The sequence below is a fragment of the Anomaloglossus baeobatrachus genome, chromosome 6 (genome assembly GCF_048569485.1).
Source record: "Anomaloglossus baeobatrachus isolate aAnoBae1 chromosome 6, aAnoBae1.hap1, whole genome shotgun sequence".
Classification (NCBI taxonomy): Eukaryota; Metazoa; Chordata; class Amphibia; order Anura; family Aromobatidae; genus Anomaloglossus; species Anomaloglossus baeobatrachus.
The window spans coordinates 496,594,928-496,614,920 of NC_134358.1; the positions used below are offsets into that span (position 1 = coordinate 496,594,928).

A 19,993-nucleotide genomic window follows, 5' to 3' on the forward strand; every position below is an offset into this window, starting at 1 on the left:
GATGAGATTCACCAGCTCATCACTTGGGGCTGGGGAACCTCCATCCTCACTACAATCATCACTACAATCGGGAAGCAGCATGCAGCCTTCACTCCGTGAGTGATCACTGCTGGCTGCTAGCGGTAACGCTGACAGACGCGTTACCATAGCAACGGTGCTCTCGGAGCCGCGGTTAGCGGTGACGTCACCGCTAACTGCGTTGCTATGGCAACGGTGATCTCCGTTAATGACCGGCTGTGTCAGCCGGTCCCTAACGGAACGGGGAGTCGACCGTGTGCTAGAGCATGTCGCCGGTACACGGCGATACACATATGTGCACCGTGTACCGGAGAGATGCACTCGCAGGTCCTACATGACGTGTCATAGTCATGTGACCAGTCTGTAGCCAATGAGATAATAGCCACGTGACTGGTCACATGGCTATTTTGACGTCACGATAGGTCCTGCATCTCTGCTGGCAGTGCAGGTCACCGGGAGGATTCAGCGATCATCGGATGGAATAGCGGCAGGAGACAGAGTGCAGAAGGGATCGCGAGGACCGGTAAGTGTTATGGCAATGTTTATTAACTGTTTGTGTACATTTATCATGCATTTTTATGTGTTTGTGATTGCCTCCCATTCTAGCCTATACGTTCGAGTTCGGTTCGTCGAACGTTCGACGAACCGAACTCGAACGGGACCCCCGTTCGGCGAACCGGCCTCGAGCCGAACCGGGACCAGTTCGCTCATCTCTACTGCAGACATCACGGCTCCAGGAACATGGGATTTACCAATTAAAAGGGTAAAAATTAAAAATGTAACCCCTACCCTCTCCGCCAGTCTTTTGTTCTCACACTTTCATTTATTTTATTCCCCCCATTTTTCTTTTTTATTTCTCCAACATAGCCGTCTTAGGCTTGTCTTAGCCGTGGATGAATTGTAGCTTTGGATGGCTTTATTCACTTTACCACATGTTGTATTGAAATATGAGGGAACATTTTTTTGTTTTATAATAGGGTAAGGATGTAAAAAAAACAACGCATTTGCACCACTGTTTTTGAGGTTAATTTTTACAGCGTTCATTATGCAGTAAAATAGAGGGTTTTTTTTTTTATAAAAAAATAATTTATATTTATATATAAATATATATACACATATATATATATATATATACACACACACACATACATACATACATACATACATACATACATACATACATACATATATATATATATATATATTCTGGCTTAAAAAAACAACTCAAAATGTTTCAAGAAAACAAAACCTTGTGTGTCATTTGCTCATATTCGGAACTAGTTTTCGGTCAATGCAGCTAAAAAAAAAAAAGTGTTTGTGGTACATACGGCAATTTAATAGCTTTATATTGTACTAGAAGGTGGCCCGATTCTACGCATCGGGTATTCTAGAATTTACGTATTGTGTAGTTCATGTATGATTTTTGTTATATAGATGTTGTTGTGTGTAGTTACTAAGTGTTTGTGTAGGGCGCTGTACATGTTCTGAGTGTTGTCTGGGTGTGGCGGGGGGTGAGAGCGGTGTTGGATGTGTGTTGCGTGTGTTGCGTTGTTTGTGGAGCTCTGTGTGTCTGTAGCGTTGTGTGTGTTGCGCGGTTTGTGTGGGTGTGGGGTGTCTGTGTGTGTGTTTTGGGGGTGAGGTATGTTTTGTGCAATGTGTGTGTTGTGCGGTATGTGCGTATATTTATGTATGCCGCGGTGTTTGTGTGTTGGGTGTTGTGTGTGTGCAGCGTTGTCTGTGTGTGGGCGTCTGTGTAGGGCGGTGTTTGTGGTTCCCAGTGTGTGTGTGTGTGTGTGTGTGTGTGTGTGTGTGTGTGTGTGTGTGTGTGTGTGTGTGTTGGGGGCAGGTGTGCACCCCCCCATCGTGCGCCATCCCCCATGCTGCGCACCCCCCATCGTGCTCCATCCCCCATGCTGCGAACTCCCCATCGTGCTCCATCCCCATGCTGCGCACTCCCCATCGTGCTCCATCCCCCATGCTGCGCACTCCCCAATGTGCTCCGTGCTCCATCAGCATCAGCCTCTCTGCCCCCAGCATCAGCCTCTCTGCCCCCAGCATCAGCCTCTCTGCCCCCAGCATCAGCCTCTCTGCCCCCAGCATCAGCCTCTCTGCCCCCAGCATCAGCCTCTCTGCCCCCAGCATCAGCCTCTCTGCCCCCAGCATCAGCCTCTCTGCCCCCAGCATCAGCCTCTCTGCCCCCAGCATCAGCCTCTCTGCCCCCAGCATCAGCCTCTCTGCCCCCAGCATCAGCCTCTCTGCCCCCAGCATCAGCCTCTCTGCCCCCAGCATCAGCCTCTCTGCCCCCAGCATCAGCCTCTCTGCCCCCAACATCAGCCTCTCTCCTCCCAGCATCAGCCTCTCCTCTCTGTCCCCAGCATCAGCCTCTCTGTCCCCATCATCAGCCTCTTTCCTCCCAGCCTACCCCAGCCTCAGCCTCCCCCAGCATCAGCCTCTCTTCTCTCAGCCTCCCTCCTCCCAGCCTCCTCCAGCATCAGCCTCCCCCTCCCAGCCTCCCCCAGCATCAGCCTCCCCCTCCCAGCCTCCCCTAGCATCAACCTCCGCCTCCCAGCCTCCCCCAGCATCAGCCTCTCTCCTCCCAGCCTCCCTCCTAACAGCCTCCCCCTCCCAGCCTTCCCCAGGATCAGCCTCTCTCCTCCCAGCCTCCCTCCTAACAGCCTCCCCCAGCATCAGCCTCCCCCTCCCAGCCTCCCCCAGCCTCAGCCTCTCTCCTCCTAGCCTCCCCCAGCATCAGCCTACACCCTCCCAGCCTCCCCCAGCATCAGCCTCCCCCAGCATCAGCCTCTCTCCTCCAAGCCTCCTCCAGCACGCCGTGCTCCTCTGCCGACACTCACAGATCCGATCGCATACACACACACACACCCGATCGCATACACTCACACACACCCGATCGCATACACTCACACACACCCGATCGCATACACACACACACACACACACGATATTGCACATACGCGCTCTCACTCACAACATCCGGAGATACCACATGCTTCTGGCCATGTGATCCTCCGGCAGGTCCTGGAAGCTCACTGCACAGTATCGCCGCCGAGAAGCAAGCGATATCCCAGGATGTTGTGAGTGTGTGGATGCGATGTGAGGTGTGTGTGAGGTGTGTGTGAGAGTGAGTGTGATCTGATGTGTGTGTGTGTGTGTGTGTGTTGTTATGTGTGTGCGTGTGTGTATGTTCCGCCGCTGCAGGACCTTGATGCGCTGGTAACTATGCTACCAGTGTATCCCGTCCCCCTCTCGCACGGGAGCCCACACCAGCATACGCCGGCAACCCCAGCAATGCGAGGGTATGTGTCGGCTGGGTTAGCGGCGTACGCTGATGTGGGCTCCCGGGCGTACAGTACTCACCTGGGAGTCGTGGCTCCGTGTCGCTTCGGGGAATGCGTGCGGGGGGCGGGGCCAGAGCGAGCGTGCATTGCGTGAGAGGGCCGGGGCGTGGCCGAGTTGCCAATACGTGCAGGGTGCCGGGGCGAGAGGCCAATCCGAGTGGGGGGCGGAGCCTGGGCGAGCAGCCGGCCAATCCGTGTGGGGGCGGAGCCTGGGCGAGCGGCCAATCGGTGAAGGGGGGGCGGGGCCATGGCGAGCCGAGCGGCCAATCCACTTTGTGTCACCGTAAGGACACAATTTTGGAGCAAGACAGACAGACAAACAGACTGAATAAGGCAATTATATATATATATATATATATATATATATATATATATATATTTGGGAAGTGAGGCTACCAAAAAAGAAGGGAATTTTGTTACTTACCGTAAATTCCTTTTCTTCTAGCTCTTATTGGGAGACCCAGACGATTGGGGTATAGCTACTGCCCTCTGGAGGCCACACAAAGCACTACATTAAAAGTGCAAGGCCCCTCCCCCTCTGGCTATACCCCCCCCGTGGTATCACGGGTTCTCCAGTTTTAGTGCCAAAGCAAGAAGGAGGAAGCCAATAACTGGTTTAAACAAATTAACTCCGAATAACATCGGAGAACTGAAAAACCGTTCAACATGAACAACATGTGTACCCGCAAACAACAAAAAAACATCCCGAAGGACAACAGGGCGGGTGCTGGGTCTCCCAATAAGAGCTAGAAGAAAAGGAATTTATGGTAAGTAACAAAATTCCCTTCTTCTTCAGCGCTCTATTGGGAGACCCAGACGATTGGGACGTCCAAAAGCTGTCCCTGGGTGGGTAAATAAATACCTCATGTTAGAGCTGCAAAACAGCCCTCCCCTACGGGGGTGTCACTGCCGCCTGCAGGACTCTTCTACCTAAGCTGGCATCCGCCGAAGCATAGGTATGCACCTGATAATGCTTGGTGAAAGTGTGCAGACTGGACCAGGTAGCTGCCTGGCACACCTGTTGAGCCGAAGCCTGGTGACGTAATGCCCAGGACGCACCCACGGCTCTGGTTGAGTGGGCTTTTAGCCCTGAAGGAACCGGAAGCCCCGCAGAACGGTAGGCCTCTAGAATTGGTTCTTTGATCCATCGAGCCAGGGTGGCTTTAGAAGCCTGCAACCCCTTGCGCGGACCAGCGACAAGGACGAAAAGTGCATCGGCACGGCGTATGGGCGCCGTGCGGGAAATGTAGATTCTGAGTGCTCTCACCAGATCTAGCAAACGTAAGTCCTTTTCATACCGGTGAACCGGATGAGGGCAAAAAGAAGGCAAGGAAATATCCTGATTAAGATGAAAAGAGGATACGACCTTAGGAAGAAACTCCGGAATGGGGCGCAGCACAACCTTGTCCTGGTGGAACACCAGGAAGGGAGCCTTGGATGACAGAGCTGCCAGCTCAGACACTCGCCGAAGCGATGTGATCGCAACAAGAAACGCCACTTTCTGCGACAGCCGAGAAAAGGAAACTTCCTTCAGAGGCTCGAAGGGCGGCTTCTGGAGAGCAACTAGTACCCTGTTCAGATCCCATGGATCTAACGGTCGCTTGTACGGGGGCACAATATGACAGACCCCCTGCAGGAACGTGCGCACCTTAGACAGACGTGCTAGACGCTTCTGAAAAAACACGGATAGTGCCGAAACTTGCCCTTTAAGGGAGCTGAGCGACAAGCCCTTTTCTAACCCCGATTGCAGGAAGGAAAGAAACTTGGGTAATGCAAATGGCCAGGGAGACACTCCCTGAGCCGAGCACCAGGATAAGAAAATCTTCCACGTTCTGTGGTAGATCTTAGCAGAATTCGACTTTCTAGCTTGTCTCATTGTGGCAACCACTCCTTGAGATAATCCTGCAGATGCTAGGATCCAGGACTCAATGGCCACACAGTCAGGTTCAGGGCCGCAGAATTCTGATGGAAAAACGGCCCTTGGGACAGTAAGTCTGGTCGGTCTGGCAGTGACCACGGTCGACCGATCGTGAGATGCCACAGATCCGGATACCACGACCTCCTCGGCCAGTTTGGAGCGACGAGTATGATGCGGCTGCACTCGGATCTGATCTTGCGTAGCACTCTGGGCAAGAGCGCCAGAGGCGGAAACACGTAAGGGAGCTGAAACTGCGACCAATCTTGAACCAAGGCGTCTGCCGCCAGAGCTCTTTGATCGCGCGACCTCGCCATGAATGCCGGGACCTTGTTGTTGTGCCGGGATGCCATTAGGTCGACGTCCGGCCTTCCCCAGCGGCGACAGATTTCCTGAAACACGTCCGGGTGAAGGGACCATTCCCCTGCGTCCATGCCCTGGCGACTGAGGAAGTCTGCTTCCCAGTTTTCTACGCCTGGGATGTGAACCGCGGATATGGTGGATGCTTTGTCCTCCACCCACATTAGAATGCGCCGGACTTCTTGGAAGGCTTGCCGACTGCGCGTCCCTCCTTGGTGGTTGATGTATGCCACCGCTGTGGAGTTGTCCGATTGGATTCGGATCTGCTTTCCTTCCAGCCACTGCTGGAAGGCTAGTAGGGCAAGATACACTGCTCTGATTTCCAGAACATTGATCTGAAGGGTGGACTCCTGCGGAGTCCACGTCCCCTGAGCCCTGTGGTGGAGAAACACTGCTCCCCACCCCGACAGACTCGCATCTGTCGTGACTACTGCCCAGGATGGGGGCAGGAAGGATCTTCCCTGAGATAATGAGGTGGGAAGGAGCCACCATTGTAGAGAGTCCTTGGCCGTCTGGGAAAGCGAGACTTTCCTGTCCAGGGACGTTGACTTCCCGTCCCATTGGCGGAGAATGTCCCATTGAAGTGGGCGCAGATGAAACTGCGCAAAGGGAACTGCTTCCATGGCTGCCACCATCTTCCCTAGGAAATGCATGAGGCGCCGCAAGGGATGCAACTGGCCCTGCAGGAGAGATTGCACCCCTGTCTGTAATGACCGCTGCTTGTTCAGCGGCAGCTTCACTATCGCTGCTAGAGTATGAAACTCCATGCCAAGATACGTTAGTGACTGAGTCGGTGATAGGATCGACTTTGGAAAGTTGATGATCCATCCGAAAGACTGTAGAGTCTCCAGCGTAGCATTCAGGCTGTGCTGACATGCCTCCTGAGAGGGAGCTTTGACCAATAAGTCGTCTAGGTAAGGGATCACCGAGTGTCCCTGAGAGTGCAAGACTGCTACCACCGCCGCCATGACCTTGGTGAAGACCCGTGGGGCTGTCGCCAGACCAAATGGCAGAGCTACGAACTGAAAATGGTCGTCTCCTATCACAAAACGTAGAAAACGTTGATGTTCTGTAGCAATTGGCACGTGGAGATAAGCATCTTTGATGTCTATTGAGGCAAGGAAGTCTCCTCTGGACATTGAGGCAATGACAGAGCGGAGGGTTTCCATCCGGAACCTCCTGGCGTGCACATGTTTGTTGAGCCGTTTTAGGTCCAGAACAGGACGGAACGAGCCGTCCTTTTTTGGAACCACAAAGAGATTGGAGTAAAACCCTTGCCCTTGTTCCTGAGGAGGGACTGGGATCACCACTCCTTCCGCTTTTAGGGAATCCACCGCCTGCAACAGAGCATCTGCTCGGTCTGGATGTGGGGAGGTTCTGAAGAACCGAGCTGGAGGACGAGAATTGAACTCGATTCTGTACCCGCGAGACAAAATGTCCGTCACCCACCGGTCTTTGACCTGTGACATCCAAATGCCGGAAAAGCGGGAGAGCCTGCCCCCGACCGGCGATGCGGAGGGGGGGGGCTGGAAGTCATGAGGTAGCCGCTTTGGAAGCGGTACCTCCATTTGCTTTCTTGGGGCGTGTGTGAGTCCGCCACGAATCTGAGTTTCTTTGCGTCCTCTGAGTCCCTTTGGACGAGGTAAATGGAGTCTTGCCCGAACCTCGAAAGGACTGAAACCTCTGCTGCCACTTTTTCTGCTGAGGTTTGGATGTTCTGGGTTGTGGTAAAGAGGAGTCTTTACCCTTGGACTGCTTAATGATGTCAGCCAATGGCTCGCCAAACAGTCTATCTCTAGACAAAGGCAAACTGGTTAAACATTTTTTGGAACCAGCATCTGCTTTCCAGTCCTTTAACCACAAGGCTCTGCGCAAAACTACCGAATTGGCGGACGCCATTGAGGTGCGACTGGTAGATTCTAGGACCGCATTGATAGCGTAAGACGCAAACGCCGACATCTGCGTGGTAAGGTGCGCCACTTGCGGCACTGCTGGATGCATGATAGCATCCACTTTTGCTAAGCCAGCTGAAATAGCCTGGAGTGCCCATACGGCTGCGAATGCCGGAGCAAACGACGCGCCGATAGCTTCATAGACAGATTTTAACCAAAGGTCCATCTGTCTGTCATTGGCATCTTTAAGTGAAGCGCCATCCTCCACTGCAACTATGGATCTAGCTGCAAGTTTGGAAATCGGGGGGTCTACCTTTGGACACTGTGTCCAGCGCTTGACCACCTCAGGGGGGAAAGGGAAACGCGTATCTTTAGATCGTTTAGAGAAACGCCTTTCTGGGTGAGCGTCGTGCTTCTGGATTGATTCTCTGAAGTCAGAGTGATCTAACAAAGCACTCAATTTACGCTTGGGATAAAGGAAACGAAACTTCTCCTGCTCCGCAGCCGCCTCTTCTGCTGAAGGGGCTGGGGGAGAAATATCCAACAGCCTATTGATGGCTGAGATAAGGTCGTTTACCATGGCATCCCCATCCGGGGTATCCAGGTTGAGAGGGGTTCCAGGAGTGGATTCCTGATCACTCTCATCAGACACATCACAGGGAGACTGATTGCGCTGAGACCCTGAGCAGTGTGAAGACGTCGAGGGTCTTTCCCAGCGAGCTCGCTTAGGGTGGCTGGGGCCATCATCTGAGTCATAATCCTCGGCCTGTGAAGCCGGGGACCCCCCTGTGGGCTGGATACATTCCAAGTAAGGGGGACCTGAGGACAGAGGCCTCGCCGTGCCCAGAGACTGAGCCCCATGCATAGATTGCAAGGTTTCAAGGATTTTTGCCATAGACACAGACATATTATCTGCAAAAACTGCAAAGTCTGTCCCTGTCACCGGGGCAGAACCTACAAGCGTCTCAGCCTGGGTCGCTACCTCTCCTGACTCCGGCTGGCGAAGCAGCACCGGGTCGGAGCATTGCACACAATGGGGGTCATCGGAGCCTGCTGGTAGATTAGCCCCACATGCAGCACACGCAGTATACACAGCCCTTTTTGCCTTGGCCGCCTTGCGTTTTGAGGATGACATGTTGCTGCTTCCACAGAGCGATCTGGGATATGCAGCCAGAAGCGACCTCACAGTGCAAGAAATACAATATCTATATATCTGTACACAGTACACTGATACACAGTGAGGCACTAGAGGGACCAGCACAGAAAAATCGCTTACCGCCCGCTTAAAAAGCGGGTGTGTGGTCGCCAGATAGCCCCTAGTCCAGGTCTCCCAGAGCCTTGCGTCCTTCCTCCAGCCAGGCATGCATGTAATGGCTGCCGGCGTCTCGAGAGAGGAAGGGGGGCGGGCCCTGGGCGTTCCTGGCCAAGAGCGGGAAGCCTGCTTCCCTCTGTGCCAAGTGAGAGGGCTGGAGCATGTAAATCAGGCTCCAGCCCTCGTCGCTGCTAGCGAACAGCGTCTCTCCCCTACCCTGATTGACAGGGTGGGGGCGGGAACGAATCGGAGTTGCCGGCGTCCTAGGCCCAAAAAGCCGGGGACTAAATTTATAACCGCCGCCGCCGTAAAAGCGCGGACGGCGGATCCCCGGCGCACCACAAGTCACAGCAGCGCCGCCCGGTCCAGAGGGGGTCGGCGCTGCGTTCCCATACACAAAAAAGTCCCCCAGTAATCTGTAGGGACACCAACTCCACGTTGCGGTCCCCGGCGCACTACAACACCCAGCCAGCCCGGAGTGTGTCTGTGCCTGCCGGGGACACAGAGTACCTGTATGATGCAGGGCCTGTCCCTGATCGTACTCCTGCTCCGAATCCATCAGGTTCTAATGGGTCTGTGGATGGAGCCCGGCGTCAGAGCTGAGAGGCCGGCAGGATCCCACTTCCACAGAGCCCTACCAGGGAATGTGGAAGGAAAACAGCATGTCAGGCTCCAGCCCTGTACCAGCAATAGGTACCTCAACCTTACAACACCATCCAGGGGTGAGAAGGGAGCATGCTGGGGACACTATATGTGTCCTCTTTTCTTCCATCCGAAATAGTCAGCAGCTACTGCTGACTAAAATCTGTGGAGCTATGCATGGAATGTCTGACCTCCTTCGCACACAAAGCTAAAACTGGAGAACCCGTGATACCACGGGGGGGGTATAGCCAGAGGGGGAGGGGCCTTGCACTTTTAATGTAGTGCTTTGTGTGGCCTCCAGAGGGCAGTAGCTATACCCCAATCGTCTGGGTCTCCCAATAGAGCGCTGAAGAAAAGCAATTCTGGCATTTAAAGTACGGGTTAATTCATTTTGGATTGACAGATCAGATTATTATGTACACGGCAGTAAAGGCTATATACTTTCAGTTTTTCAATTGGGAAAATGGAGTAATTCAAATTGATATTTTTCACATTCCTTTTTATATTTTTTTTTTTAAAAACACTTATTGTTAATCCTTTATGGGACTCGAACCTGCAATTGTTTGATTACTTGCTTTTTACACTGCAATTCCACAATATAATGTGAACAATGGTCTCCTATGAAACTCAGCCAAGACTTCCCATAAGTACTAAGACAGCAGGCTGCTAACTGCCATAACAAACCATTGGCAAAAATCAAGTGAGTTATGTTCAACCAAAAGAGTGCCACCTGATCCCATGCCTTAAAGGGGTTATACATGACTAGACAACTCTTGCATAATCAATACAGGAAACAAATTAGGATAAACACAGTGTATATTTGTCATTCGCAGCGACGCTGATACAGTAAAGTCGGCGCCAGTATTACCAAATGGTGACGTGCCTTTGTTGCATATTGCTGCAGCCAAGGTGGTGTCTGCTAGCTGGCTGCAACCTTTACTATTCCATCAGATAAGGCTAAGTTCACATTTCCGTTGTTTTGTATCAGTCACATGCGTCGCTTGACGCATGTGACTGATGCGCTGTTCAACGCTGTACAACGGATGACAAAGAACATAATTCTTTGTCGGATTCCGTTGTGTGCGGGGGGGGGGGGCGGAGTTCGGGGGGGGGAGCACTGAGGACGTCAGTGCCGCAGGTACTGCAGGACAGGCGAGTGTGTGTGTGTGTATACACATGCTGAATGCGGGAGGGGGCGGAGCCGAGCGGGGGGCGAGGCCAGGCGCTGAGGATGTCAGTGGCAGTGCTGAGGTCTGCATGGCTGGAGACAGGTGAGTATCTGTGAGTGAGTGTGTGTGTGTGTGTGTGTGCGCGCGCATGTATGTATGTATGTGTGTGCACATGCGGAGTGCGGGAGGGGGCGGAGCCGAGCGGGGGGCGGGGCCAGACGAGGGTGTCAATGGCAGTGCTTGTCTGCATGGCTGGGGACAGGTGTGTGTGTGTGTGTGTGTGTGTGTATACATACATGTGCGGAGTGCGGGAGGGGGCGGGGCCGAGCGTGGAAGTGTCGGCCTCCCTGCACACGTAACCAGACTAAATATCGGGTAGCAAAGCACCCGATATTTACCTTGGTTACCCGATATTTACCTTGGTTACGGGCCTACACCGTTTAGCGCTGGCTCCTTGAACCGTAACCAGGGTAAATATCGGGTAACCAACCAAAGCTGGTGACGTGTGCAGGGAGCCAGAGAGTGTGCGCAGCGAAATCCGACGGATCTCGCTGCTCAAAAAACGTTACATGCTGCGTTCCTCCCGCCCGGCGGTCAGTCGTTCCACGACTGATCAGTCGGGCGGAGGGTGCAACGCAGCATCATCAGTCACAATCCGCTGCTCATACAAGTCTATGGGAGCAACGGAATTCGCTAAACGGATTCCGTTGTTTACAAGAGCAGCGGATTGTCACTGATACATTTTAGCGGAAATGTGAACTTAGCCTTAGACATCTGCCCTGATACAATATTGATAAAGGCAAACTGGTTGCTGACTGGCTACAAAGGTCACTTGACACAACAATGGTAAGTCACCTGCTGGGAACTACAGCGCCAACATCACTGGACTGGCACAGCTGCAGGAATTGAGTATAAATTATTTTGATTAATTAGGGTCCTTGAACCAAGTAGTTGACAACCCCTGTAAATGCCGCTGGTAGAGAAAGACAGCAGTATTTACAGGGTTAACATCAGTGCTTGGAGCTAGCTCCGGTCTTTGCTTTTAGAGATAAGGTGGCTTTACACACTGCAACATCGCAAACGACATCGCTGTAACGTCACCGGTTTTGTGACGTAATAGCGACCTCCCCAGCGACATTGCAGTGTGTGAAACACATCAGCGACCTGGCCCCTGCTGTGAAGTTGTGATCGCTACAAATCGTTCAGGACCATTCTTTGGTCCTTTGTTTCCCGCTGTGCAGCATGATCGCTAGAAAGTTTCAGTGTGTAAAGGGGACTTTACAGCGACTTCCCTTTCAAAAAGCTGCTTTACAACGTCCCCAATGACTAGCGAGGTCGTTCTGCAGGTCCGGATTGCTGTTGCGTCGTTGGCCAGGTTTGCCTGTTTGACAGCTCACCAGAGACTCACCAGAGACTTTGTAGCGATCCCGGCCAGGTTGGGATCGCTGGTGGGAATCGCTGAAAGTCTCAGTGTGTAAAGGGGCCTATAGAAGCCATGCGTACAACAAGTCTGAAGAGGTTAAAGTCCTTTTAAATCAATAAATTATTTCAGTCCTTGGAGTTCCCTAATGCATACTATTGCTTGCTGTGTCAATAAAACGAAAACATCATTAAGGAGTCTGTAACGTACAGTTGCTGCAGATAATAAGGGACATAGAAAGAATAAAAGATATATTTTTATCACACCCTACATTTACATACCAATATTGGGGAAAAAAGGCTCAGAGCGCTGTCTGATCATCGCTTGCATCTGCCTCTGTTGCTGCTGTTCTTGTCTTTCTTGATCTAGAAGATCTTGCAGTAATAAAGGCTGTTCCTCCAGAAGAAGAGGTCTCTCGCGACTCTGCTGGAGCATTACCTGCTGAGCATTAGTGATGCCACCCGGACATGGCAAAGCCTGATTTAATGTTTCACCAGGGGAAAAGTTATGGGCTCCCTGCTGAGCAGCCAGAAAACTGCTATGTGGTGGCGATTCTTGAGTAAAGCCATGTTTGAGTCTTGGTCCCATACCTTGAGTTAGAGGATGATCCACCACTTGATTAGGAGAGGTCATGACATTTTGTGGAATGGCCTGTATTACATTTAGCGGTGGAGCTGCCATGATTCCGGATGGAGAAACCAATTTTTCAACATCACTTAGTTCTGAGTTCTCATTTGATAGTAGGTTATCAAGCACCGGTGAGGATTCTGGTACACCACAAGAGCTTATTGTATCTTGGGTAGGCGCTGGGTCATTAGGCTGCACAGAGTTAGGAGCACTCTCCTTATCCCCTTTATCTGACCGTTCGCTTTTACAGGATGGTATAGATGTGATATCCTCTTCCAGCTGTTGAGTCCCAGAAGGCTCCACAGTCAGTTCAGATGCAATGTCTGGTGCCTTCATTTTTGGTGACGCTCCCTCAGTGCTTGTTCCATTAGCAACATCAGACATGGGCTCTGGAATTGGGTCAGATGCAGACTTGGGACTTTCCTCGACGGTTTCTTCATTTTTACACTGTAGCTCCAACTTTTCATCAATAGGAACATTAAAATCCAGATCCTCGGTAAACATATCTTTTTTGTCTCCGAGATCAAGATCGGGATCCGTATAAGCGATGATATCAAACTTTCCTGAGCGTAACAAGTCATCGAGTTGAGGATCATTTGCTTCCAGCGTATCTAAGCCATCAAGTTCAACTCCTTTTGCATCATCTGGATCCAGATTTATGTTTTCAAGATCATCATCATCTAAATCCTTAACCTCGACTCCTTCTAAATCTTTTACATCAAGGTCTTTTACAGAAGGGTCATCAGGGTCAAGTTTTTCTTCCAACTCACTTGGTTGCAAATTATGACTTGACCCATTGTTGGAGTTCTCCATAGATGATGGATTTTGCAAATAGCTCTCAGTCGTTACTGGATGCTCTACATCGTGCATCATGGCATGTGGATTTTGTGCAGCCATTAATTGTTCCAAACCATGAGGCACTTGATGCGAAAAACCGGGATGATGAGCACGCATTTGATCCATCAACCTTGGGCCTTGAAATTCTGGTCTTGGAAAAAAGCCCATTTGCCTCTGATGTAGCATAGGTTGTTCCATTAGATTGGGAGATGGCCCGAAGATAATCCTCGGCCTTCCATCCGGTGGCCTGTGACGAAGTTCAATATATGCCTGACCCGATATATTATGCTGTTGAACCTGCATTCCCTGGTGAGAGAAGTGTGGTGGTATACCAGCTGAGTTTGTCATCTGTGCATTACTTAACGGTCGAGTCAGTTCAATTGACATATCCCTCCTCATCTGTTGTGGAATCCCTGGACCTTGCATTTGTAATGGTGGACCCAAAAAGCGCTCATGACTGGGCACAGGACCAGGTCCTGGCATGGCATACACAAATCTGAAATAAAAAGCAAGCAACATTTATTTAGGAATATTTCACAAAACCCAATAAGAAAATATAATATATAGAAAGCTAGTGTAAAACTCTGAGGTAGTAGATGCAACTACTACATGGCCTCTATACTCTGCTCTGGCAAAGCAGTGGTGTGATCAAACGGCATTAGAAACGTAGGCACAAATAGATGAAAACATAAGACAATTCGGTACAGTAAAAATCCCGTATATAACGCACCTATTTCCAGGGTGTGGCCTCATAACCATGTCGCCAGGAAACTGTGGTCTACTGAACTGGCCATTCCCAGCAAACTGAGCATGTTGCTCTTTAACAAAAACAGGAAATCGTGGGTTTCCTTTGGGGCCAAGTGCGGCTCGGATGTTGCCGGGGTAAGGAGGTGGAGGCCTGTTAAAGATTTCGTGTTGCTGATGTACACCGTCTTGCCACGGTGCGGGATGTCCACCTGGGTTCATCTGTAATGGATCTACTGGTTTCTCTTGCCGGACGGAATTCTTATTTTGCTGCTGTCTCAAGATCATCTCTCGCAACTTCTGGCGCTACAAATAAAAAAAAAAAAAAAAAAGTAAAATTCATATTTCCCCTATTTTGGTGTGTATATACAAATGTAGTAAAATATTAAGCATTACTGTATGGCTCCGGCTAGATTTGATAGAAGAATTATTGTAAGGCTGACAGGGTATGTGCGCACGTCTGCGTTCTATTCCGCAGCGTTTAAGTCACTGCATGTGCGTTTCAAAATGCAGCCGAAAAGCTGCATTTTGAATGCATTGTGAATGCAGAATTCTTGCGTTCTGGATGCTTGCTCTGCCATACAAAGAGCTGGGAAAGCATCCGCAACGCACAAAAGTAGTGACATGTTGCTTTTTAGAACGCAGCGTTTTGGCAAAATATTTCAGCATGCAAATCGCTGCGCTCTAAAACGCAACGTGCGGATGGAATTTTTTTTTTTAATCTTCATAGATTGTGCTGGGTACGCAGGACGCATGCTTTTACGCTGCAGGGCAATACGCAGAGTAAAAGCATGCACCATGCAGACGTGCGCACACAGCCTAATTATTATTGGAGACACAGCTTACAACCTGGGTCAGATTTTAACCCCTTTGTCCTTTTGCTTTTTTCTGAGAGCCATAAATTTGATTTAATTTTCTGTTGACCTAAGCTGTAGGAGAGCTTGTTTTTTCCCTTATGACATGTACTTTTGAACGACACCAAATCATTTAACATGCAATGTTCTGGAAAGAGGGAATAAAAATTCCAACACTGCACAACCGGGAAAAAAAGGAATTCCACAACCGTTTTTGTTTCAACATTGTATATTATAAAAGGTACAAATAACCTGGTAATATGATCCTGATAATACGATTATGGCATTACAAAAAATGCACTTTTTTTTTTTTTTTTTAAAAGCACCACTCCAGTGGGTTTTTGTTTACTTCAGCGCTTGAGCGGTGCCGCTAATGATAGGTCCATGCACTTCGTCTGATACCAGCCACCATATTTAGCTTTCACCAGTGGTGCTCTGGTTGTTCTCCAGCAGATTGTGACCTACTGGATCATTTAAGTGTTCACTGGGCGATCTAGAAATCACTCAATGCAAGTCAGAGCTAGAATGAGGCTGCCATAGTCCTATATTGGGAGCATGTAATCGTTATCACCGATTTCTGGTCAGGCAGAAGTTGTTGTCACAAGTTGGTGTGTGGGACTGAAGCAGCAGTGGGAAGAGCTGAAGACGGGGGGGTGGACAGTATGAGACTAGCTGCAGGGACCTTATGTTAGTAGCACTACTGCAGCGCAGAAATAGTGTATTTAAAAAAAACACTGGAATGTTACTTTAAAGGCAATGTATCGTCAGAAAAAAAAAATTCAATAACTGAAAAAAATGTAAAGTAATAATACTTTAATGTTTTGTTTAAATTTTTTTTTTAATTGAGCAAAATATAAAAAAACAATTTAAAAAGCTTCCACTGTTTCCACTGTTAAACACTAGGGGAGCAGCTTCTGAAATCCTACAGAAATCCAACTGTAGAAAAAAACTCAAATTACAGCTGCAGTTAAGTGGACGGAGTCTGCTCTCCTGTGTGTGATGTCGCCTCCCCCTCCTAATCTGAGTGTTTACAAGAGATAACAGAGAATGACATGTAGGGACACAGTGCAGAGCCATTTTGTTGGTGACCAGAAATGTCTAAAGGCCCCGTCACGCTAGCAACATCGCTGCTAACGAACAACTTTTGTGACGTTGCTAGCGATGTTGCTGTGTGTGACATCCAGCAACAACCTGGCCCCTGCTGTGAGGTCGTTGGTTGTTGCTGAATGTCTTGGGCCATTTTTTAGTTGTTGCTCTCCCGCTGTGAAGCACAGATCGCTGTGTGTGACAGCGAGACAGCAACAACTAAATGTGCAGGCAGCAGGAGCCGGCTTCTGCGGAGGCTGGTAACCAATGTAAACATCGGGTAACCAAGAAGCCCTGTCCTTGGTTACCCGATATTTACCTTTGTTACGAGCCTCCGCCGCTCTCACTGTCCGTGCCGGCTCCTGCTCTGTGCACATGTAGCTGCAGGACACATCGGGTTAATTAACCCGATGTGTGCTGTAGCTAGAAGAGCAGGGAGCCAGCGCTAAGCATTGTGCGCTGCTCCCTGCTCTGTGCACATGTAGCTGCAGCACACATCGGGTAATTAACCCGATGTGTGCTGTAACTAGGAGAGCAGGGAGCCAGCGCTCAGTGTGCGCTGCTCCCTGCTCTCTGCACGTGTAGCTGCGTGCGCTGGTAACCAAGGTAAATATCGGGTTGGTTACCCGATATTTATCTTAGTTACCAAGCGCAGCATCTTCCACGCGGCGCTGGGGGCTGGTCACTGGTTGCTGGTGAGCTCACCAGCAACTCGTGTAGCGACGCTCCAGCGATCCCTGCCAGGTCAGGTTGCTGGTGGGATCGCTGGAGCGTCGCAGTGTGACATCTCACCAGCAACCTCCTAGCAACTTACCAGCAATCCCTATCGTTGTTGGGATCGCTGGTAAGTTGCTTAGTGTGACTGGACCTTAAAGTGTCACCAAGGACAGAAGGAGTATCACACAGGACAGGATTAGATACATGGCTCAGCAGACAGTATCACACAGGATAGGATTAGATACACAGCTGTGCAAATAGTATCACACAGGATAGGATTAGATACACTGCTCAGCAGACAGTATCACAGGATAGGATTAGATACACAGCTCAGCAGACAGTATCACACAGGATAGGATTAGATACACAGCTCAGCAGACAGTATAACAGGATAGGATTAGATACACGGCTCAGCACAGTATCACACAGGATAGGATTAGATACACGGCTCAGCAGACAGTATCACACAGGATAGGATTAGATACACGGCTCAGCAGACTATCACACAGGATAGGATTAGATACACATCTCAGCACAGTATCACAGGATAGGATTAGATACACGGCTCAGCAGACAGTATCACACAGGATAGGATTAGATACACTGCTCAGCAGACAGTATCACAGGATAGGATTAGATACACGGCTCAGCAGACCGTATCACACAAGATAGGATTAGATACACGGCTCAGCAGACAGTATCACACAGGATAGGATTAGATACACAGCTCAGCAGACAGTATCACACAGGATAGGATTAGATACACGGCTCAGCAGACAGTATCACAGGATAGGATTAGATACACATCTCGGCACAGTATCACAGGATAGGATTAGATACACGGCTCAGCAGACAGTATCACACAGGATAGGATTAGATACACAGCTCAGCAGACAGTATCACAGCATAGGATTAGATACACGGCTCAGCAGACAGTATCACAGGATAGGATTAGATACACAGCTCAGCAGACAGTATCACAGGATAGGATTAGATACACGGCTCAGCAGACAGTATAACAGGATAGGATTAGATACACAGCTCAGCAGACAGTATCACAGGATAGGATTAGATACACAGCTCAGCAGACAGTATCACACAGGATAGGATTAGATACACGGCTCAGCAGACTATCACACAGGATAGGATTAGATACACATCTCAGCACAGTATCACAGGATAGGATTAGATACACGGCTCAGCAGACAGTATCACACAGGATAGGATTAGATACACAGCTCAGCAGACAGTATAACAGGATAGGATTAGATACACGGCTCAGCACAGTATCACACAGGATAGGATTAGATACACGGCTCAGCAGACAGTATCACACAGGATAGGATTAGATACACGGCTCAGCAGACTATCACACAGGATAGGATTAGATACACATCTCAGCACAGTATCACAGGATAGGATTAGATACACGGCTCAGCAGACAGTATCACACAGGATAGGATTAGATACACAGCTCAGCAGACAGTATCACAGGATAGGATTAGATACACGGCTCAGCAGACAGTATAACAGGATAGGATTAGATACACGGCTCAGCACAGTATCACACAGGATAGGATTAGATACACGGCTCAGCAGACAGTATCACAGGATAGGATTAGATACACGGCTCAGCAGACAGTATAACAGGATAGGATTAGATACATGGCTCAGCACAGTATCACAGGATAGGATTAGATACACGGCTCAGCAGACAGTATCACACAGGATAGGATTAGATACACAGCTGTGCAAACAGTATCACATAGGATAGGATTAGATACACGGTCCTGCATACGGTATCACACAGGAAAGGATTAGATACACGGTCCTGCATACAGTATCACACAGGAAAGGATTAGATAAACGGTCCTGCATACAGTATCACAGGACAGGATTAGATACACAGCTCAGCAGACAGTATCACACAGGATAGGATTAGATACACAGCTCAGCAGAGTATCACACAGGATAGGATTAGATACACAGCTAAGCAGACAGTATCACATAGGAAAGGATTAGATACATGGCTCAGCAGACAGTATCACACAGGATAGGATTAGATACACAGCTCAACAGACAGTATCACAGGATAGGATTAGATACACTGCTCAGCAGACAGTATCACAGGATAGGATTAGATACACGGCTCAGCAGACAGTATCACACAGGATAGGATTAGATACACGGCTCAGCAGACAGTATCACACAGGATAGGATTAGATACACGGCTCAGCACAGTATCAGGATAGGATTAGATACACATCTCAGCACAGTATCACAGGATAGGATTAGATACACGGCTCAGCAGACAGTATCACACAGGATAGGATTAGATACACAGCTGTGCAAACAGTATCACATAGGATAGGATTAGATACACGGTCCTGCATACGGTATCACACAGGAAAGGATTAGATACACGGTCCTGCATACAGTATCACACAGGAAAGGATTAGATAAACGGTCCTGCATACAGTATCACAGGATAGGATTAGATACACAGCTCAGCAGACAGTATCACACAGGATAGGATTAGATACACAGCTCAGCAGACAGTATCACAGGATAGGATTAGATACACAGCTCAGCAGACAGTATCACACAGGATAGGATTAGATACACGGCTCAGCACAGTATCACAGGATAGAATTAGATACACGGCTCAGCAGACAGTATCACAGGATAGGATTAGATACACAGCTCAGCACAGTATCACACAGGATAGGATTAGATACACGGCTCAGCAGACAGTATCACACAGGATAGGATTAGATAAACGGCTCAGCACAGTATCACAGGATAGAATTAGATACACGGCTCAGCAGACAGTATCACAGGATAGGATTAGATACACAGCTCAGCACAGTATCACACAGGATAGGATTAGATACACGGCTCAGCAGACAGTATCACAGGATAGGATTAGATACACGGCTCAGCAGACAGTATCACACAGGATAGGATTAGATACACGGCTCAGCACAGTATCACAGGATAGGATTAGATACACGGCTCAGCAGACAGTATCACACAGGATAGGA

At 49.5% G+C, this 19,993-nt stretch overlaps 1 protein-coding gene across 10 annotated transcripts in view; it reads right to left on the reverse strand.

Annotated features, from left to right (window-relative positions):
• Positions 1–19,993, reverse strand: part of KMT2C (lysine methyltransferase 2C) — a 440,610-nt gene that overhangs the window by 119,478 nt on the left and 301,139 nt on the right. For all 10 annotated transcript variants that reach the window (XM_075315430.1, XM_075315433.1, XM_075315425.1 and 7 more), the window contains 2 exons: positions 14,279–14,598; positions 12,366–14,044 (listed from right to left, as the gene is read on the reverse strand). In XM_075315430.1, the coding sequence (XP_075171545.1) occupies positions 12,366–14,044; positions 14,279–14,598 (1,999 nt within the window). The remainder of the gene's footprint in view (positions 1–12,365; positions 14,045–14,278; positions 14,599–19,993) is intronic.